Consider the following 17707-nt stretch of genomic DNA (forward strand, 5'->3'; position numbering starts at 1 on the left):
TCTCCCTTTCTTCCTCCCTCATCCTCCTCCGTCATCCCCTCGGTCAACCCCTTCTCTCACGCCATTCCCTCTCCAATTGGCACCGATATTCTGAATAAGTCCCCCCTCCTATTTCAGGTCTCTTTTCTGCATGTAAACATAAGTTTAATTAATCACATGAGTACAGAGGTATTCGACAGAACAACTTATTATGGGTACAGGAATGTAGAAGGTAGTAAAGCAGAAATTTCTGGTTTGTTTGGAGACTCAACTGTGTCATGGATGTTGTACTGGAAACTGTCTTTGGAGAGTATGTTTTGCTGAGAACAAAAACATGGTGTTTCTGGTAGCTGCCTGGGAAAAGGGCATGTGATGTTGAGAAAGGATACGAGTATAACCCTGGACAACAGTGGGCAACACCACGGCATTGGCTTGCCTTGACACTCTTTGCTGATGCTCAATGGACTTTGATGACACTGGTCTTCATGGACCATGCTGTGGCATTGGTTCACCTTTCCTTCTTCACTGACCATTGTTTGTCATGACGTTGTAGAGAGAAAAGCTCCAGAGAACTTCTTGTGGTGACATTGTTGTGGCTTCTTGCTGCCTCCTCGAACCCAGGCCAATTGGAAGAGCTCAGCAATTTCTTCTGGGTTGAACTGTCCTTGGTGATTCGTGAATGGTGTTTGCAAGTAGATGGACCTCCGTCTGCTGATTCATGTCAACTGAACTGATATCCTGATGATGAAGATTGAAATCGCCCCAGAGAACTATTTCTAAGAAGGTCCACACCGTCCTTTGTTTGCCCTATTATCGTTTCCTTTCCACTACCTCTGGTGGGTGGTGGGCTAGAGGAAGGTTAAAGGGTTTAAAAACTCTTACTAAAGTAGGTCTTGAAAGATCTAAGCCTGCAGGATAGAACCATCCTCCAATAAATGTTGATTGCCAAGGGAGGGGAGGGTCTTTATGGCCTCTCCCATCTGTAATGAAGTGTTGAGGGGCCCAGTCTTGTCCCCGTGATCATAGCTGCCATCAGTTTAAGAGTTCAATGACTAGGTCCAATCTAAAAGATATCCTTTTGCTATCCACTTCCCCATCTTCTGGTTCATATATTCCTTCCACCCACTCTTTCATGATGTTCTCTGAGCTGTGGAGGAGAAGACTTAGCCGTCCTGTTTCCGCCTGAACAGTCCAACACCACTGATTCCCAGCACTTTGTCCAGCTGTACGTCTCTGCCCATGGTACTCAGAGGCTTCTTGTCTGATGAGAACTTAGTGCAACGCTGATGTGTAGATACAAATGTGGATGTTTGGAAGGAAGTTTGACAATGTATCTAGCATTAGGTTCTTTCCTAGGGCCTATATCACCCTAACCATAGGTTATTGACCAGTATGCAGAACGTGGTTTGTATTCTCTCGAGTGGATTATGCCTTGTATCCGATTGGAAAGCCACTGGTTACTCCCATGACTGTGATGCCACTAACACCTTAGGGGCACATCATGCCTGACATTTTAGCTTGAATGGTTCACCCCCGAGTAAGGTTGTAGATGATTTTCTCCCCTGGAAGCCTACATAGCACTTTCTTGAACCATGAAGGCTTGCCATTACAGAGGATGCTTCCACATCAGCTTCAGATTGACCCTTCTGTGACCTGTGACCAAAGGATTCAGTGTCCTCAGCAATAGGGTCTTACCATCAAGTTCTGGAGGGCTACAAAGAACAATGGCAACAACCTGTAACGTTGTGAGGGCTTTTGGGATCTCGCTGGCCAGCAACTTTCAGGAAGACATCCCAGATCTGGCACTGTGATTTTCGCTTAATTTTGGTTTTCTGTTGGTCTGATAAATACACTCACCAGAGCCAGATTGGGAAGGGAAATCTTCATTTCATCTTATCTGTTCCAGCCCATCATCAAGGAAAACCAAGACAGGATTGTGAAACAGGAACTACAGAGACTGCTCACTGGCTTGCTTCTAAGCTCACATTCAACTACCTTTACAGAGTCCAGAGCCACCTGCATAGGGCGGTGCTGCCCACAGTAGACCAGGCTCTCCAACATCAGTGAACAGTCAAGGAAATGCCACCTGGACGTAGTCAAGGCCAATCTGATGGAAGAGGCTCCTCGAGGGAGGTTCTTTCCTACAAGACTAGCCATCACAAGAAATCAATGAAATTAAAAAAAGAAAAGAAATCAATACCTTCAGGGGGAGCATGGCTTATCCATGGAGGGTGCCTCCATGTGAACGCAACAGTTGATCTTGTAGATATATTCTGTAACATGTTTTATAACCCCTCTCACCAAACCCCATTCTAACCCAATCACCTAAGGGGAGATGGAGTGGAAAGTAAGTTTTAAAAACATAATTGGAGCACAAAGAAATGCTTCTTGGAAATAAAGCAAAATAGGACGCCTTTCTGCATCCTAGATGCTTTCCTCGCATCATCTGTGCAAAGATAATGAAAACCGTTACGTTCCAGGTACAATTATTTCCAATGTTACAAATCATATAAATAATACTGCTTATCATTCATAAAACACATTGGCACTAATCGTTTTGATGTGTTTTTCTAACTCACTGCTAATGTAGATCTGATGAACTGGAATTGTTCTCCTGCTCATTTATATATGAGGGAAGTGTGGTTTAAACATCGAGCCAATTTCCCAATACTCTAATGTAATAAATGGCAGAGTAAGACAGCCTCACTTTCTCTGGCTTCATGGCATGGCCTCGTGAGAAATGCAAGTCAGGGTACCTTGGCAGGGAATCCCAAGGATCAGTACTTGGCAGATGAAAGTTGTCTTGGATGCAAGAGTGGGAGTGATGCTCAAGTCAGCCGAGCCCCAGCTCAGGATTCCTGAAACAGAACACCAGAACATGTTAGAGAGCCTGGAGCCTAAACTAAACATCTGGGAGTCCTTAGCAGATTGTACAGATCCAGGGTTGAGTGTTCATAAGTATGTTGGTCTTTGTGGGGGTGGAAAGGAACACTTATTTAGATCCCCACCTCCTACTATGTGCTACTACAGTGGAGGCAATGCCTTAAGTCCAAGGTTTTTTTTTTTTGTTCCTGTGTGTGTGTGTGTGTGTGTGTGTGTGTGTGTGTGTGTGTACATACATGCACGTGCAGTGTATAATGTAGGGACTAATCCATTTTCTCTTCTACCTTATTCATTGAAGCAGCATTTCTCTGTCAAACCCAGAGGTCAACAATATGACTAGTCTTGACAGCTGTCTTGTCATGGGGATCTGCCCTATCTCTACCTCCCTGGACTGGGATTCTGTGTGGGCCACAAAGCCTAGCCATCATTTACCTGAGACCTGTGAGCCATCTCCTCAACTGCTAAGGTTCAAGTCCCGGTGTTGGACTCATCTCTTTTACTTTTGTTTTCTTATTTTTTCCCCGTCTAGGTCATAATATCAGAACCAGGTTAAGGTATGACTGGCTTACTCAAACAATCACTCAAATCACTCCACACAAATGTGTTCTAATAAGGAGGAGGACCCTGCTGACTCTCTGTTCTGTAAAGTCGTACCTTAACAGATGAGTTAAAGGATGGGATTATCCTAGTGGGTGATTGTGGATGCTGTTGTTGATGTTGAGGGAGGCTGGCAAAAGAGGGGCCACAGCTGAGTCACTTATAATAACAGAGACAAAGCTGAGTGTGGTAGTGCATACCTATGTTCTCAATACTCACGAAGATCACAAGTTCAAATCCAGCCGGGGCTACATAGTAAGTCTAAAGACAGCCTGGGCTACATCGCAAATCAAGGCCTGCCTGGGCTACAGAAAAGTCCAAGGCCAGCCTGGTCTACATCATAAATCAAGGCCAGCCTGGTCTACAGAGTAAGTCCATGGCCAGCCTGGGCTACATGGCAAATCAAGGCCAGCCTGGTCTACAGAGTAAGTCCATGGCCAGCCTGGGCTACATAGTAAGTCCAAGGCCAATCTGGGCTACATAGAAAGTCCAAGGTCAGCCTGGGCTTACTTACATGGAGAAGAGTCTCCAAACAAAAAAAGGTTTTTTTTTCCTTTTTAGTTTCTGTCTCTCCTATTTCCTCTACACTGATACCAGTGCTGTGGTTTGGGGGTGTGGGCGAGAAGTTTCGTCATGTCTGATGGTCTAGGATCTCCCAAGCAGCACAGCAAACCAAACAGTGCAGCAAACAAGTCTGTTTCGATTTTTGAAGAAAAATATGACACATGGAAAGTGCTGTCTGAGGAAATGGCTCTAAGATGGGACCTCGCCTCGGGAGACTGGGCTTGGATCTTGTTCTAGTTTCCTCGTGAGAAAAACAATGGTGTTCTCAACCAGAGTCTGTGTTGGGAATGCAATGCTGTGCTTCCATTTCAACACTGCATAATCTCCATATGGCAACCCTGGAAATCTTGTCTGATATTAAAGAGATTATAGGAGAGACAAGTTGAGTATAAACACTGTCATTAAAAAGTGTTTAAACGGTGAATAATTTTTTTTTTTAATTTTTGTCTGTGGTACCAGGTTCAGTGTTCTGCATAAATTCTAAAACACAGAAATTTCTTTTTTTTTTTTTAAATCGCCAAACAGAATGGACCTTATATTTTTCTATCTAGGTCTAATCGAGACGTAAAAATAAAATTCTTTGCTTTAAAAAAAAAACTAATTGTGTTTCATTGCTTTTTTTTTTGTTAATTTCTTATTTTTAGTGTTTTGTGTTTTGGAGGTCATTTTAACAATTATTTTTTCATTGAATTAATTATTTTCTTATTTTCCAGTGTAGATAAAAATTTAGGTTGCTGGTCTTTGTTTCTAATCTAAGAATTAGTGTTGTAAATAAAGTTTCCTCTTAGCACCGTCATAGTTATGTCTCACACATTTTGATAGTATGTTTCCTATCTTCTTCTTTTTTTCTTACTGTTACATAGTTTCATTATTTCTTGACATCTGTATTACTTGTGAATGTGTGATTTAATGTTTCTGGACTGGGAGACTCCTGTTGTCTCTCATTGAAGACGTCTATTTTAGTTTTGTTGTATTAGCAGAACACATCTGAGGGGCTGCAGATGCAGCTCAGTGGACAGAGTGCTCACTTGGCTCTCACACAGCTCCGGGCTCCACCTACAGAACCTCATCAGCCTGGTGTGCTGGTACATGCACATAGTCCCATTACCAGGAGGAGAACCAGGAGTTCAAAATCATCCTCGGGTGTATAGTGTGTTTGAGGCCAGCCTGGGCTACATGAAACCTGTATAAACAAATACGTCCCAAAGGACATCTTTTCTTAGGCATTTGCCACACTTTGTTCTGTGGTTTCTGAGTGTCTGAAAAGTCCAGGGTACTTGAAGGAAAAGAACATCCTTGTGCTACTAGGGACTGTCAGTCAGAGACATTGGCTGGTGACACCATCTCATCCAAGCTGGTTTTCCGCCTGCTTCTGTTGCTGATGGGCTGATGCGTGTCCACAGCTTTACTCATGATCGCCCTGCTTCCTTTTGGCTGTACCCATTCTTGCTTCCTGCTGAGGCTGTGATGGAGTTAGTTACACAAAGAATTGGGGTCTCCTTCCAGCCCACTGATTCCCTCAACAATAAGTTCTTTCTCTGTAGAAATAGTTTCTCTGTTGCCTACATTATCATAAATAAATAGAACACTCTCTGTTTTATTTGGACACTGGGTTTCATTATGTAGGTAGGGCTAGCCTGAAGCTCACTGTATAAACCAGGTAGTCCTTAAACTCACAGAGATCAGCTTGCTTCTGAGTGCTGGGATTAAAGGGGCATACCTGGCTCCTTCTTTTTTTATTTTTTTTTAAATTTATCTCTATGGGGTGTGTGTGTGTGTGTGTGTGTGTTTGTGTGTGTCTGTGTGTGTGTTTATGTGAGTGGGTGTGTGTGTGTGTCTGTGTTTGTGTTTGTGTGTGTGTATGTGTATGTGTGTGTATGTGTTTGTGTGTGTTTGTGTGTGTATTTGTGTGTGTTTATGTGAGTGTGTGTGTGTGTGTTTGTGTTTGTGTGTGTGTATGTGTGTGTATGTGAGTGTGTGTGTGTGTGTGTGATTGTCTGTGTATATGTGTGTATGTGAGTGGGTGTATGTGTGTGTTTGTGTTTGTGTGTGTGTATGTGTGTGTATGTGAGTGTGTGTGTGTTATGTGTGTTTGTGTGTGTATGTGTGTGTATGTTAGTGTGTGTGTGTGTTTGTGTTTGTGTGTGTGTATGTGAGTGTGTGTGTTTTGATCAAAGAGTCCATCAGATCCTCAGAACCCCGATCCTCTGCAAGAGTATCCAGTGTTCCTAAGCAGTGAGCCGTCTCCCCAGCCCCTTCTGCTGCTCTAATCTCCACTTCATTGTTCATCTTGCCCAGATGTCTTTAATTCCTACTCTTAGTGTTCTTTTTAATTCAGTGAGTTTTTATTCGATTTTCTCTTGTTTCTTCTATTACCTCACCAAGATTTTGTGTATCCTTTTGTTTTGGAAGTTTCTCATTGACGACGCTTGAATCCTGGATTTAAAATCCTTGCTGACGATTCTGACAAGGGTTTTCTCTTGGTGCCACCACCAGGGAACTAGTTTTCCTCCTCTGCTTTTCATTTAGGGGGATTGTCATGGTATGACGTGATTTCCATTTTGACATCATTTGTCGAAGATGTCAGCAGTCCTGACACTGTGGGTGCAGAGGCTGTTTATCCTTCATAACCTTATGGTGGTGTTTTGGTTTTTCTGGATTTGCCTGATTGAATAAAAGAGATTATACCTCCAGTACATACCGACAGGCATATTTTAGAGGGGTCAGGAGGAGTGGTTCTCAACCTTCCTAACCTACCATTTTAATACAACTCCACCAACTGTACAATTATTTCATTGCTACTTCATAACTTTAATTTTGCTATAGTTATGAATTGTGATGTAAATATCTGACATACAGGATATATGATATGTGACTCCTGTGCAAGGGCCATTTGAGCTCACAAAGGGGTCTCAATCCAAGGGTTAAGGACCACTGATCTGGACTTAGTGGGATGCACTTACCGACGTAGATGGGTTGCCCAGTGTTGCCGGGGAGAAGTCTCCATCTCTGGAAAGCAAAGGATCTTCCAAGATCAGGCTTTTTCTGGGTCCCTCTGTAATAATGGACACACTCTTGATGGTTACTGATGAATCAACTGACTCCAGGCAGTTTTCTTTTATATCCTCGAAGATGAGGATTCTAAACAGTGTTCTGCTAGCCAAAAGCAGTGGCTGAAGCTATCCCTGGCGATCTTTCCCTTACCTAATGGCTCCTTGTCCCTACAAGGCCAACAGTAGATGTCTAAGTCCCTCCCAAGCTGCACCTTTCCAACCTACACTCTTCCTCTGTGCTGTTTCTTTCACGAAGAGCACACACGCTAGCCCTGAACCCACCTTGTCCTCAGTCAGCACTAACCACCTAGTCCTCTCTGCCAGCTTCGCTTTCCCATATGACCCGGCTGCTTACAATTCTGAGGCATGTTCTTGCTTGTATGGACAAACAGAATGTCACCGATTGGCTAGTCTATAATGACGCAGATTCTGTATGATTCTGATTCAGAAGCATGTAAATCGGAGATGAAGAGACCATCGGCCGAGGAAGGAGTTCTTGTGGGATGTTGTCACCACAGAAGGGATCCAATGGGCTCAGAAGACAAGAGAGGGATCCAAACTCCCTTTCATAATTGAACCTTTTTCTACAATAGCATCATTAATGGATCTTTATTTGTAGGTCGCATCACTCTTGACCTAATCAATTCTTCACAACTACATTCCAACTGGGGATTAATCTTCAGAAAATAACTTTTGGGCAATCACATTCAAACCAGAGATGAGGGTGAATATTTGGATATCTATAGTGGGGGTGGGCATTATTCTTCCCACGTAGTGTACCCGTAAGATCTCTAACTACCTCCTTCCCCACGGGAGCCTCACTGAATGACGTGAATTCCGGGTGATTGATGAGGTACAGACACCAAAGCTCATTGCCATATCCTGTCACCAGTATCAAGCTCGAAACAGCAAGAGCCACCTGTGGGAAGGAAAATATGAATAAACTTTATGGAATCTCTAAACTATAAACCCCCAATTTAATCAAAACATTGTTTTAGACTCAGTTCTCTTATATCGATGTTCTTTAAATGTAGAAGTCAGTGGCCTTGCTGGTGACTCCTTGTACAGGTTTATACTGTACATTAGCCATCTTCATCCTCACAACTCACCTCCATTTCCACCTGCACACACACACACACACAAACACACAGACACACACACACACATACACACTCACACACACACACACACACACACACACACACACACACACACACACACACACACACCCTGCTGCTCCCCTTCCTCATCCTAAATGTCCCCATTACTTAATATCCCTTATTAAAATCTAAATTCCGCAATCGTCTGTTTGAGTCTGCTTGTTTCACTTAACATATTGTATTTTACCCTCCCATCCGTTTTCTGAGAACAAAACACTTTGCTCTTACACACAGATGAGAATCACATCAATGTATATAACATTTTTAAGCCATTCATCCAGTGATCAACAGCTAAGAGAATTCCAATGGCTTGTCGATTGCACACAGTTTGGCAAACAGAATGGATGTGCAGGGTCCTGGTTAGTTTTTATTATCAGTTTGACTCCACATGGGAAGAAAGAGCTTCAGCTGAGGAATTGCCTCCATCAGATTGTCCTTTGGCCAATCTGTAAGGAATTTTTTTTGATGGTTGATGTGGAAGGGTCTAGCCCACTATGGGGAGTGTCGTCCCCTATGAAGGTGGCCCTGGGTTGTATGAGAAGGAGAGAAATCTGAGTAGGTCATGGACAGCAATCCAGTACCCAGCATTTCTAAGTTGTCTCTGCTTCCTTTCCTGCCTCTAGAGTCCTGCCTGAGTTCCTACCCCAAATTCGCTCAGTAACATACTAGTAATAGAAGCCTAGAGTGAGACAAACTCTTTCCTCCTCAAGTTGACGGCTATGATGAGATTGTTCTTCTTGTTGCCTACTTCTTCTTCACTTTTTTGAAAGTTGTCTCTGTTTATTGTTCTTAGAAAGATGATATTACATGTTTTCTCATGGGCTCTCTGTCTCTCTCTGTGTTTCTCTCTGTCTCTGTCTCTTCTTCTCTCTGTATTTGTGTGTTTGTGTGTGTATATGTGTATGTTTGTGTGTGTTTCTGTGTGCATGTGTGTGTGTTTGTGTGTGTATGTATGTGTGTGTTTGGGTGTTTGGGTATGTATGAGTTTTTCTGTGTGTATGTACCTGTGTGAGTGTGTGTGTGTGCCTGTGTGTGTGTGTGTTTGTGTGTGCGTGTTTGTGTGTGTCTGCTTTCCAGGCTTAAAAAAATCCCCAAGGCTGTAAATCTCAGCAGGTGCCTAGAGAAGGAAGATGAAGGGGAGAAATGGGGGAAAAATATTGAGGTCAGCCACATAGTGGACCAACAGTCACATAATGGCAGAGGAGGCATAAGAGCAGAGAGAGAGTAAAACTCAAAGAGTGAAGGAAAATGTAGTTAAAACTAATATAGAAGGGAGAAAAAGAAGATGGTGCACTTAGAAAAGTGGTCAGATTTTAAAAAGCTGCCATAAGTTGTTAAGCTCTAAGTACATATAAAAAATTATAATGTTAAAGTGGAAGGGAATTACTGGGAAGAGGGAAGGGAGGGTCAGAGTGTGGTGGGGACAGGGGAGGGTTCTGAAAAGCATCCTTTTGAAGATCTGAAGAACTATGTGACACAAACTATTAAAGTGCCCTCTAATTTACAGGGAAATTCCATCCTTACCTTCATCCAGTATTCTGTCTACCCATATTTCAAAAATAAAATTACCACATCTATTTCATCCTGTTTTTCTGCATTTGATCTAATGAATTCCGTGTATCCAGAAGTGCTGGTAAATTTTAAAGACATTTAATATATGACTGGTCGATATCGGGTTTGTCATCAGTTTATCCCGACTTTGGAAGCAGGTCCAGGAGCTAATTTTTCCTCACTCTTTGCAAAGAATCCATAATTCATGATTGCCATTGACTTCAATACAAGGTATTTAATCCTGTCAAATTCCAGCTTTCTGTGAATAAAAATGTCCGTCCTCTAATTGTGGGTTTTGATAAAGCTAATTTTGGTGTGCTATCCAGTGGGCTGCCTCGGAGAGAGAGCCGAGCAATATTTCTGATCCGGAGAATGGCTTAAAGATAACCAAAGGAACGATAGGAGCTGGGAAAATAACCACCAAGGATGTTGGTGAATCAGAAACCAAAGACTTTTTCAGAAAAAAAAATGCATGAAATGAGCTAAATGGGCAGACTGTTACTCCAGTCATCAGAATATTTGGGTGGGGACTTTACTTTGGGCCTCCAGGAGGCTACATGAGAAGCTAAAGCCTAGATGCTGGAAGTTTCTAAGCGTAACTAGTGAAGAAACTGGCCTAAGAGGGCTTCTATGACGTAAGCAGAGCCTGGATGATGTCACAGAGCACTGGGCGGAGGTTGCGCTTCTCTTCCACTTGGGGGCGCTTGACTCCTTGAAGGTGAGTTCACTATCTTCGCAGCGGGGTATGAAATCCAGTTCAGCTCCTGAACCCCACAATTGTTCAACAGCCTTTTGGTGCCTGACCGGTTTCCGAAGACAGAATCTGGCCGACTAGGACATTTTCTTTCGGTAAATACGTTTATGAAGATTACGGGGACCCTTGTAGCCCAGAAAGCTACAAGTTTTCCCTCGTACAGCGAGTAACCGTAAGTTCTGATGTCTTCCACGTTTGAGAGCTCGGCGGATGGTCTAGGCTAGTCAGTCTAAGAGTTTATTAACCTTTGCTAACAATATCTAATTCATAATCTTACTAAAATGCCAAAGCTCCTCTCTGTGCCTGTGCATTTCAGGAGATAATATTTCTCTTTTGTTGTTGCTTTTTTTTTTCGGAGCTGAGGACCGAACCCAGGGCCTTGTGCTTGCTAGACAACTGCTCTACCACTGAGTTAAATCCCAACCCCAGGAGATATTATTTCTAAATATCTGTTGTTGCCTACACAAAAGACTCTTGTTGCGGTCGAAGATGCAACAGCTTCGCGGAATAAACCTGGGGCTGGGTCAGGATGCACAGTCTAGAAAGCCAATGGACTGGTGTGCTGTGTCTCTGGGCAGACACTTGTGGATGTTGCCACATAGTTCATAGTTAGAGGGTAGAAGAGGGGTGTGGCCACCCTTCTGGCTCCTTTGTTATCCTTTCTCTGTTCTGCTTGCTTAAAGTGGGGACAGGGATACTTAATCCCACACTGACCTAGACATTCAAGGAGAGGTTCCTCAGCAGAGGCAAAGTGCCTCGGGCTGAAGAAATGTGTCTGAATATGTTATTCCGAGCTGTAGTGAACCATTTGTTCATTTCCCTTTGAACTTTAGATTTTGATTTTTGAGGCAGGGTTTTTTTGTGGGTAGCTTTGGCTATCCTGGAACTAACTCTGTAGACCAGGCTGACCTTGATCTCACAGAGGTCTGCCTCCCTCTGCCTCTTGAGTGCTGGAATTAAAGGTGTGCTCCACCATTGCCCAGCCCTCCTATGAACTTCTGATTATGACAGAATTAGATTCAGAAGCTCAACCCTGTCTACCATTGCCTTCCTCACCTGCTCCAAAGTTCTCTTAGACAAGAGCCTTGGTCCAGCTCCCACCTTCACCCCACCCCCATTGTTCTTGCAGGCACTCACATGACAGAGGCAACAGCATTGTGTTTGGTTTAAGCAGGCGAGCTCGTCAAACCCAGGCCACGGGCAAGTATGAAGCCTGAACACAGAACAATAGCCACAAGACAGTGGACCAGGATGCCGTGTCTTAACACACGAGGTCTACAGCCAAGAAGAAGAGGAGGTCTCTTAGGAGGATAAGCACACCATCCTTCCAGAAGCGGAGGAGGAGGCCTTCTCCCCAGGCCCTGGGGAATATTGTGGGCTGCAGAATTTCTCACGAATGGAAGGAAGGTGATGAGCCCATCACCCAATGGAAGGCCATCATTCTAGATCAACTGCCAATAAATCCCTCTCTCTATCTGGTCAAGTATGATGGAATTGAGTGTGTCTACAGACTGGAACTTCACAGCGATGAGAGGATTTTAAAGCTTAAGGTCTTGACTCCCAAAGTAGTGTTTCCTCAAGTGAAAGACGCCCATCTCGCAAGGGTCATGGTTGGCCAAGCTGTGGAGCATAAATTTGAGGGCAAACATGGCTCTAAGGACAACTGGAGGGGGGTGGTCCTAGCCCAGGTGCCGATCATGAAGGGCAGGTTTTACATCACCTACGAGAAAGATTCAGTCCTATACATCTACCAGCTCCTGGATGATTACACAGAAGGTAACCTCCGTATCATTCCAGAGACTCCTCCAGCAGAGGTGAAGTCAGACATTGACAGCGACATCTTAACAGGTCATTGTGTGCAGTTCACCAGAAGCGACGGGTCCAAACAGATCGGCAAAGTCATTTACAAAGTTCTAGCCAAGCCTTCCATGTACTTCATAAAGTTTGATGTTGACGTCCACATCTACATTTATAATCTGGTAGAAAAGATCTGTTAAGGTGAAATTAACAAAGTGTGGGGGACGTAGATGGGTAATTTATAGGATTGGGGGGAAAATGTTTGTTTTTCTGGTCAGATACACAAGGGCCTTTGACAACCCCAGTATCTTTTCCAGTGGAATTTGTTTTTGCTCTAAAAATTAAAATGTGCGACGTGACGTGTTGTGTGTGAACACTTTGGTGGAGGAGACGGACTGTGGTGGATGGACTATCGAGAGGAAGCCGGAAAAGTGAAGGCTGTAAACAGTAAGCCTAATGTCACATAGACTAAAACAAACAGGACTGAGCTGGTCTGGTCTTTAGGGAGAGAAAAGAACTGGAGATGAGGCTTAGAGGAGCAGGGGTGGCACGGGGGGAAAAAAAGATGGATGTTTAGGAACAGTGGAGAGAGACCAGACATAGATAGAGTCTCTGAGGTGAAGTTTGAGGGAGAAACAGACTGTTGGGGAAAGAGGGGCAGGGAACAGGGAGGTGATCTTGGAACTCAAGGGGAAACCCAATAAACTGATCCAAGCAGACTCAGAATCAGAGAAGGTCGGGGATTGTTTGAGTAACGAAACCTAATGAAACCTGTTTCTCATCTGTAGATGTATTATTTTTAATTATGTGGGTGGGGGGAGGGCATGAACACAGGAGACCACAGAGACAAGAATAGTCAGGTCCCCTGGAGCTGGAATTAAAGGTAGTTGGGAGCCATTGGACAAGAGCTCAAAGAACAAATCCATGTCCTCTTTCAAAGCAGACGAGCCCTTGATCCATTGCTTATCTCTCCAGGCCCCTAAAGTCATCTTTTTAAATACATCCAACCTTCACATGCAGAGAAGAGACCAGGATGAAGGTAAGAAAGAATAAGTTGATGGTGATGTGGAAGAAAGACTAAAGAACACATGAGGGAGTAGAGGACACTGAGGGACGCAGGAATTCAAGATTGAGTTCTCAAAATGTGAAGCAGGAGACCAGGAAGAACAGAAAGCATCTAGAATGAGTTGAACTTGGGCCGCATCCATATTGGTCTCTTTGGTTCCTTAAAGAACAGCCAACCATCACTACAGAAGGTGGATGTGAGGTGGAGGCTTCCCTGGAGGACATTTTGACAAGGATAACTCAAGAGTAGTGAATGCCAAACTGAGTTTATATCTATCGATTCCTGAAAGAATCAAAAAATCCATTATTTTGTATGATCAGTAAAAAGTAATTTAAAAGAGAAGATGAGGATGCTGTGAGCTTCTGTCAGGTGTTACGTGGATCCTGTGTTTAGCTTCCCTGAGCGCTGTTTGCCTCCATTGCATCCTGTAATATTTTTTGAGGTCTCTGCTCAATGCCCCTAGATGATCACAAGAGCTCCTGCACTGGCTTGTCTTGCCTGGCTCTCCTTCGACTGGATGGCTTCATACACACCTTTGGGCCCTGTTACCCAACTAACCGCAGGAAGTTCCCGTATTTTACTCACATGTAAGCTTATTCTCAGAAAACTCCTGATGGTGCCTCCAGTGCAGAGGTGCTGAGCTCTTCCCTATGCCATTTGCCGTGACTTTAAAATGCTTTGTGGCTCCTGACCATGTAACTCTCTCCTCATGAGAAGCCCCTGTGCACTCCATGGAGTATCCCTGAGCCACATCTACACTCCAAGAGTTTCTCTGGTGGCAACCTTATCTTGGACTCATTCATTGCTGTTTCTTCTCTCAAGAATAAGTTTCTCACTGCAGGACTTGAAAATACTTTCTATTGTTGATTAATTCTGCTATTTGGGAGTTTTTATACTGGCTGGTTGTCTGACGGTTTCATTGCTGCGAAAAGACACCATGACCAAGGCAACTTATAAGGGACAACATTTTTTGTTTTTTTGTTTTTTTTTTTTTCGGAGCTGGGGACCGAACTCAGGGCCTTGCACTTCCTAGGCAAGCGCTCTACCACTGAGCTAAATCCCCAAACCCAAGGGACAACATTTAATTAGGGCAGGCTTTCAGGTTCAGAAGTTCAGTCTATTTTCATCAAGGCAGGAATCAGGGAAGCGTCTAGGCAGACATGGTGTTGGAGAAGAAGCATATCACCCCCACAGTGATATGCTTCCTCCAACAACGCCACACCTACTCCCACAAGGCCACACCTCCTACTTGTGCCACACTTCCCATGGGACAATCACATTCTAACCACCACCCTGATTTTATGCCAACTGGACACAAGCTAGAGTCATCAGAGAAGAGGGCGCCTCAGTTGAGAACATGCGTCCATAAGATCCAGCTGTAGGGCATTTTCTTAGTGATTGGTGGGGGAGGGCCCAGCCCACTGTGAGCGGCACCATTCCTAGGCTGGTGGTCCTGGGTTCTATACGACAGCAAGCTAAGCAAGACATGAGGAGCAAGACAGTAAGCAGTGCCACTCCATAGCCTATGCCTCAGTTCCTGCCTCCAGGATCCTGTCCTGTTTGAGTTCCTGTCCAAACGTCCTTTGGTGATGAGCTGCAATGTAGAAGTGTAAGCTGAATAAACCTTTTCCTCCCTAACTTGCTCTTTGGTCACCGTGTTTCCTTACAACAATAGGAACCCTAAGTAAGACAATTTCTTATAGAAACAGTGTGTCTATAAGAGCCACAGACGCTTACCTCATAACCACAATTAGAGACGTATAGACACTTTGTTTTAATTTAAAGGAAAGACTTGCTCATGTACTGACCTGTGACGTTCTAGTTTGCTTCCTTCTCTGCGTAATGAATGCCATGATCAAAACTAACTTGGGGAGGAAAGGGTTATTTGCATTACAGGTTACAGACCATCACTGAGGGAAACCAGAGCAGGAGCTTGACGTGGTAACAAGGAGCACTGCTTGTTGGCCTGCTCCCTGTCTCAGTCATTGTTCTGTTGCTGTGAAGAGACACCATGGTCAAGGCAACTACTATAATGAAAGCATGTAATTGGAGGATAACTTACAGTTTCAAACGTCTGGTCCATCATCATGGCAGGGAGCATAACACGGGATCAATAGAGAGCTACTGCTCTGTAAGGAGAGAGAGAGAGAGAGAGAGAGAGAGAGAGAGAGAGACAGAGAGACAGAGAGACAGAGAGACAGAGAGACAGAGAGACAGAGAGACAGAGAGAGAGACAGAGACAGAGACAGACAGAGACAGACAGAGACAGAGAGAGACAGACAGAGTCAGACAGAGACAGACAGAGACAGACAGAGACAGACAGAGACAGAGAGAGAGTGGAGACAGAGAGAGAGACAGAGAGAGAGACAGAGAGAGAGACAGAGAGAGACAGAGAGACAGAGAGAGACAGAGACACAGTGAGAGACAGAGAGATAGACAGAGAGAGAGACAGAGAGAGACAGAGAGACAGAGAGACAGAGACAGAGAGACAGAGAGACAGACTGACAGAGAAAGAGACAGAGAGAGACAGAGGGAGAGACAGAGAGAGAGAGACAGAAACAGAGACACTGAGAAAGACAGAGAGAGACAGAGAGAGACAGAGAGGGAGGGAGGGAGAGAGAGGGAGAGAGAGAGAATGAGGGAGGGAGGGAGGGAGGGAGAGAGAGAGAGCTAGAGAGAGAGAGAGAGAGAGAGAGAGAAAATGAGGGAGGGAGGGAGAGAGAAACCCTGGGGAAGCATGGGGCTCATGAAAAATCAAACTCCACCCTTGTCAACACCCCCACTTCCTCCAATGAGGCACACCTCTTAATCCTTCTAATACTTGAAAATACTGTCACTCGCTGTTAACTAAATATTCAAATATATGACTGTGGGAGCCTTTCTTATTCAAACCGGCACTCTCCCCATGGCTTGCTCCATTACTATTTCTTACAGCCTAAAAGGCTATTCTTTTTACACATGACTACTGATGAACTTGCCCACAATGGTGGGCCCTCCCACAACAGTCATTAATCAAGAAAATATTCCATAGACTTACCCAAAGACTAATCTAATGGGGGGGAGTTCTTGAATTGTTATCTCTTCTCAGTTGTCTCCAGATTTTCAAGTTGGGGGAAAAAAAGAAAAGAATGACCCAGCACCATAATGATTCTCTTACTCCATGTTACATACGCATCACCAGCAACTCTCTTCTCTCAGTGTATAGACCCACTTTCCTCTATGGCAGAACTGAAGAGTAACTACTGTCACCAACATGAATACACGAGTATATGTGACAAGAAATGAATACATTGTACAGCTCCCAACACCAAGCAACAGCATTTTAGTGTGTGCTGCACTTACTGGGAGACTGTCAGTCACTGGCCATTTAATGGGTCGCAGTAGACCACAGAACCAAAAAGTCACAACCTAAATATCATCTCCTCTAGAAGGAGACATAGCCCTTTCTCAAAACCCATGAATCTATCTGTAGGCTTAATTTTTTTCAAAACCTACTTTATTTAGGGTTCTTAAACCTTCTAGCCCACCAACCAGAGGTAGCAGTGAGAGAAAGTTGATAGGAAAAGGGAGAGAGTTGTGGACCTATTTAGAAGTAATTCTTTGGGGTAACTCCAACACCTTCATGGTGCAGTATGGTCCAATAACAAACGCAAAACACGAATCAGTAGCAGTGCCTTGACCTGTCAGAGACCACAAGGCTCTAACAAACCAACAAGAAGCAGCAGAAGCAGCCAGAAGCAGCCCGAATAGCACAGGTTCTTTTGTGCATTTCTCATTACGGAACGAAGACCAGCAAAGACCATTGAAGGCTTGCAAGGTGTAGCAATGTAAAAATGTCCTCTCCCTCTAAGTGGGATTACATTTATGTTCTCCATAAACATCCTGTCCCCCTTCAAGCGTGTGCTCCAGCTAAATATCACATGCTTTTTCATGTGTCGGCTTCAGCAAAACATCTTCTCCTAACATAGCTTCCAGAAAAACATCCTGTGACACAAGTGAGTTTCCAAAGAAACCAAAATTTTTCCACTTCATCTACCCTTATCTCCCACTCGGCCATGACATCACAAAACGTATAATGGCAGCCTTGCAAGGGTCCTAGTCCTCAGCCTCATCAGCCACTGGAGCTTCTGCAATTGACCTCCATGAGACACAGACCCTTTCGTGAGCACAACCTTCAGTTATCCCCGTAAACATTGTGCTCTCTCCATCTTTGCTCTCAGCCAATAGCTGTCCAACTTCCAGCCAACTCAGCTGTGACCAGAAAATCCCTCATCAAGAAAGCCAATGAATTTGACTTGATTTT

At 44.1% G+C, this 17707-nt stretch overlaps 1 protein-coding gene across 1 annotated transcript; it reads left to right on the top strand.

Moving 5' to 3' along the window:
* Positions 1-11809: 11809 nt before the first annotated feature.
* Positions 11810-12538, top strand: LOC134481043 (Y-linked testis-specific protein 1-like; the record flags this gene model as incomplete). Its single annotated transcript, XM_087577181.1, has 1 exon — positions 11810-12538. A coding segment is annotated over one exon (729 nt), but the record flags the coding sequence as incomplete, so codon positions are not given.
* Between the last annotated feature and the right edge of the window lie 5169 nt (positions 12539-17707).

Source organism: Rattus norvegicus, chromosome 11, assembly GCF_021556685.1.
Source record: "Rattus norvegicus strain SHRSP/BbbUtx chromosome 11, alternate assembly SHRSP_T2T, whole genome shotgun sequence".
NCBI lineage: Eukaryota > Metazoa > Chordata > Mammalia > Rodentia > Muridae > Rattus > Rattus norvegicus.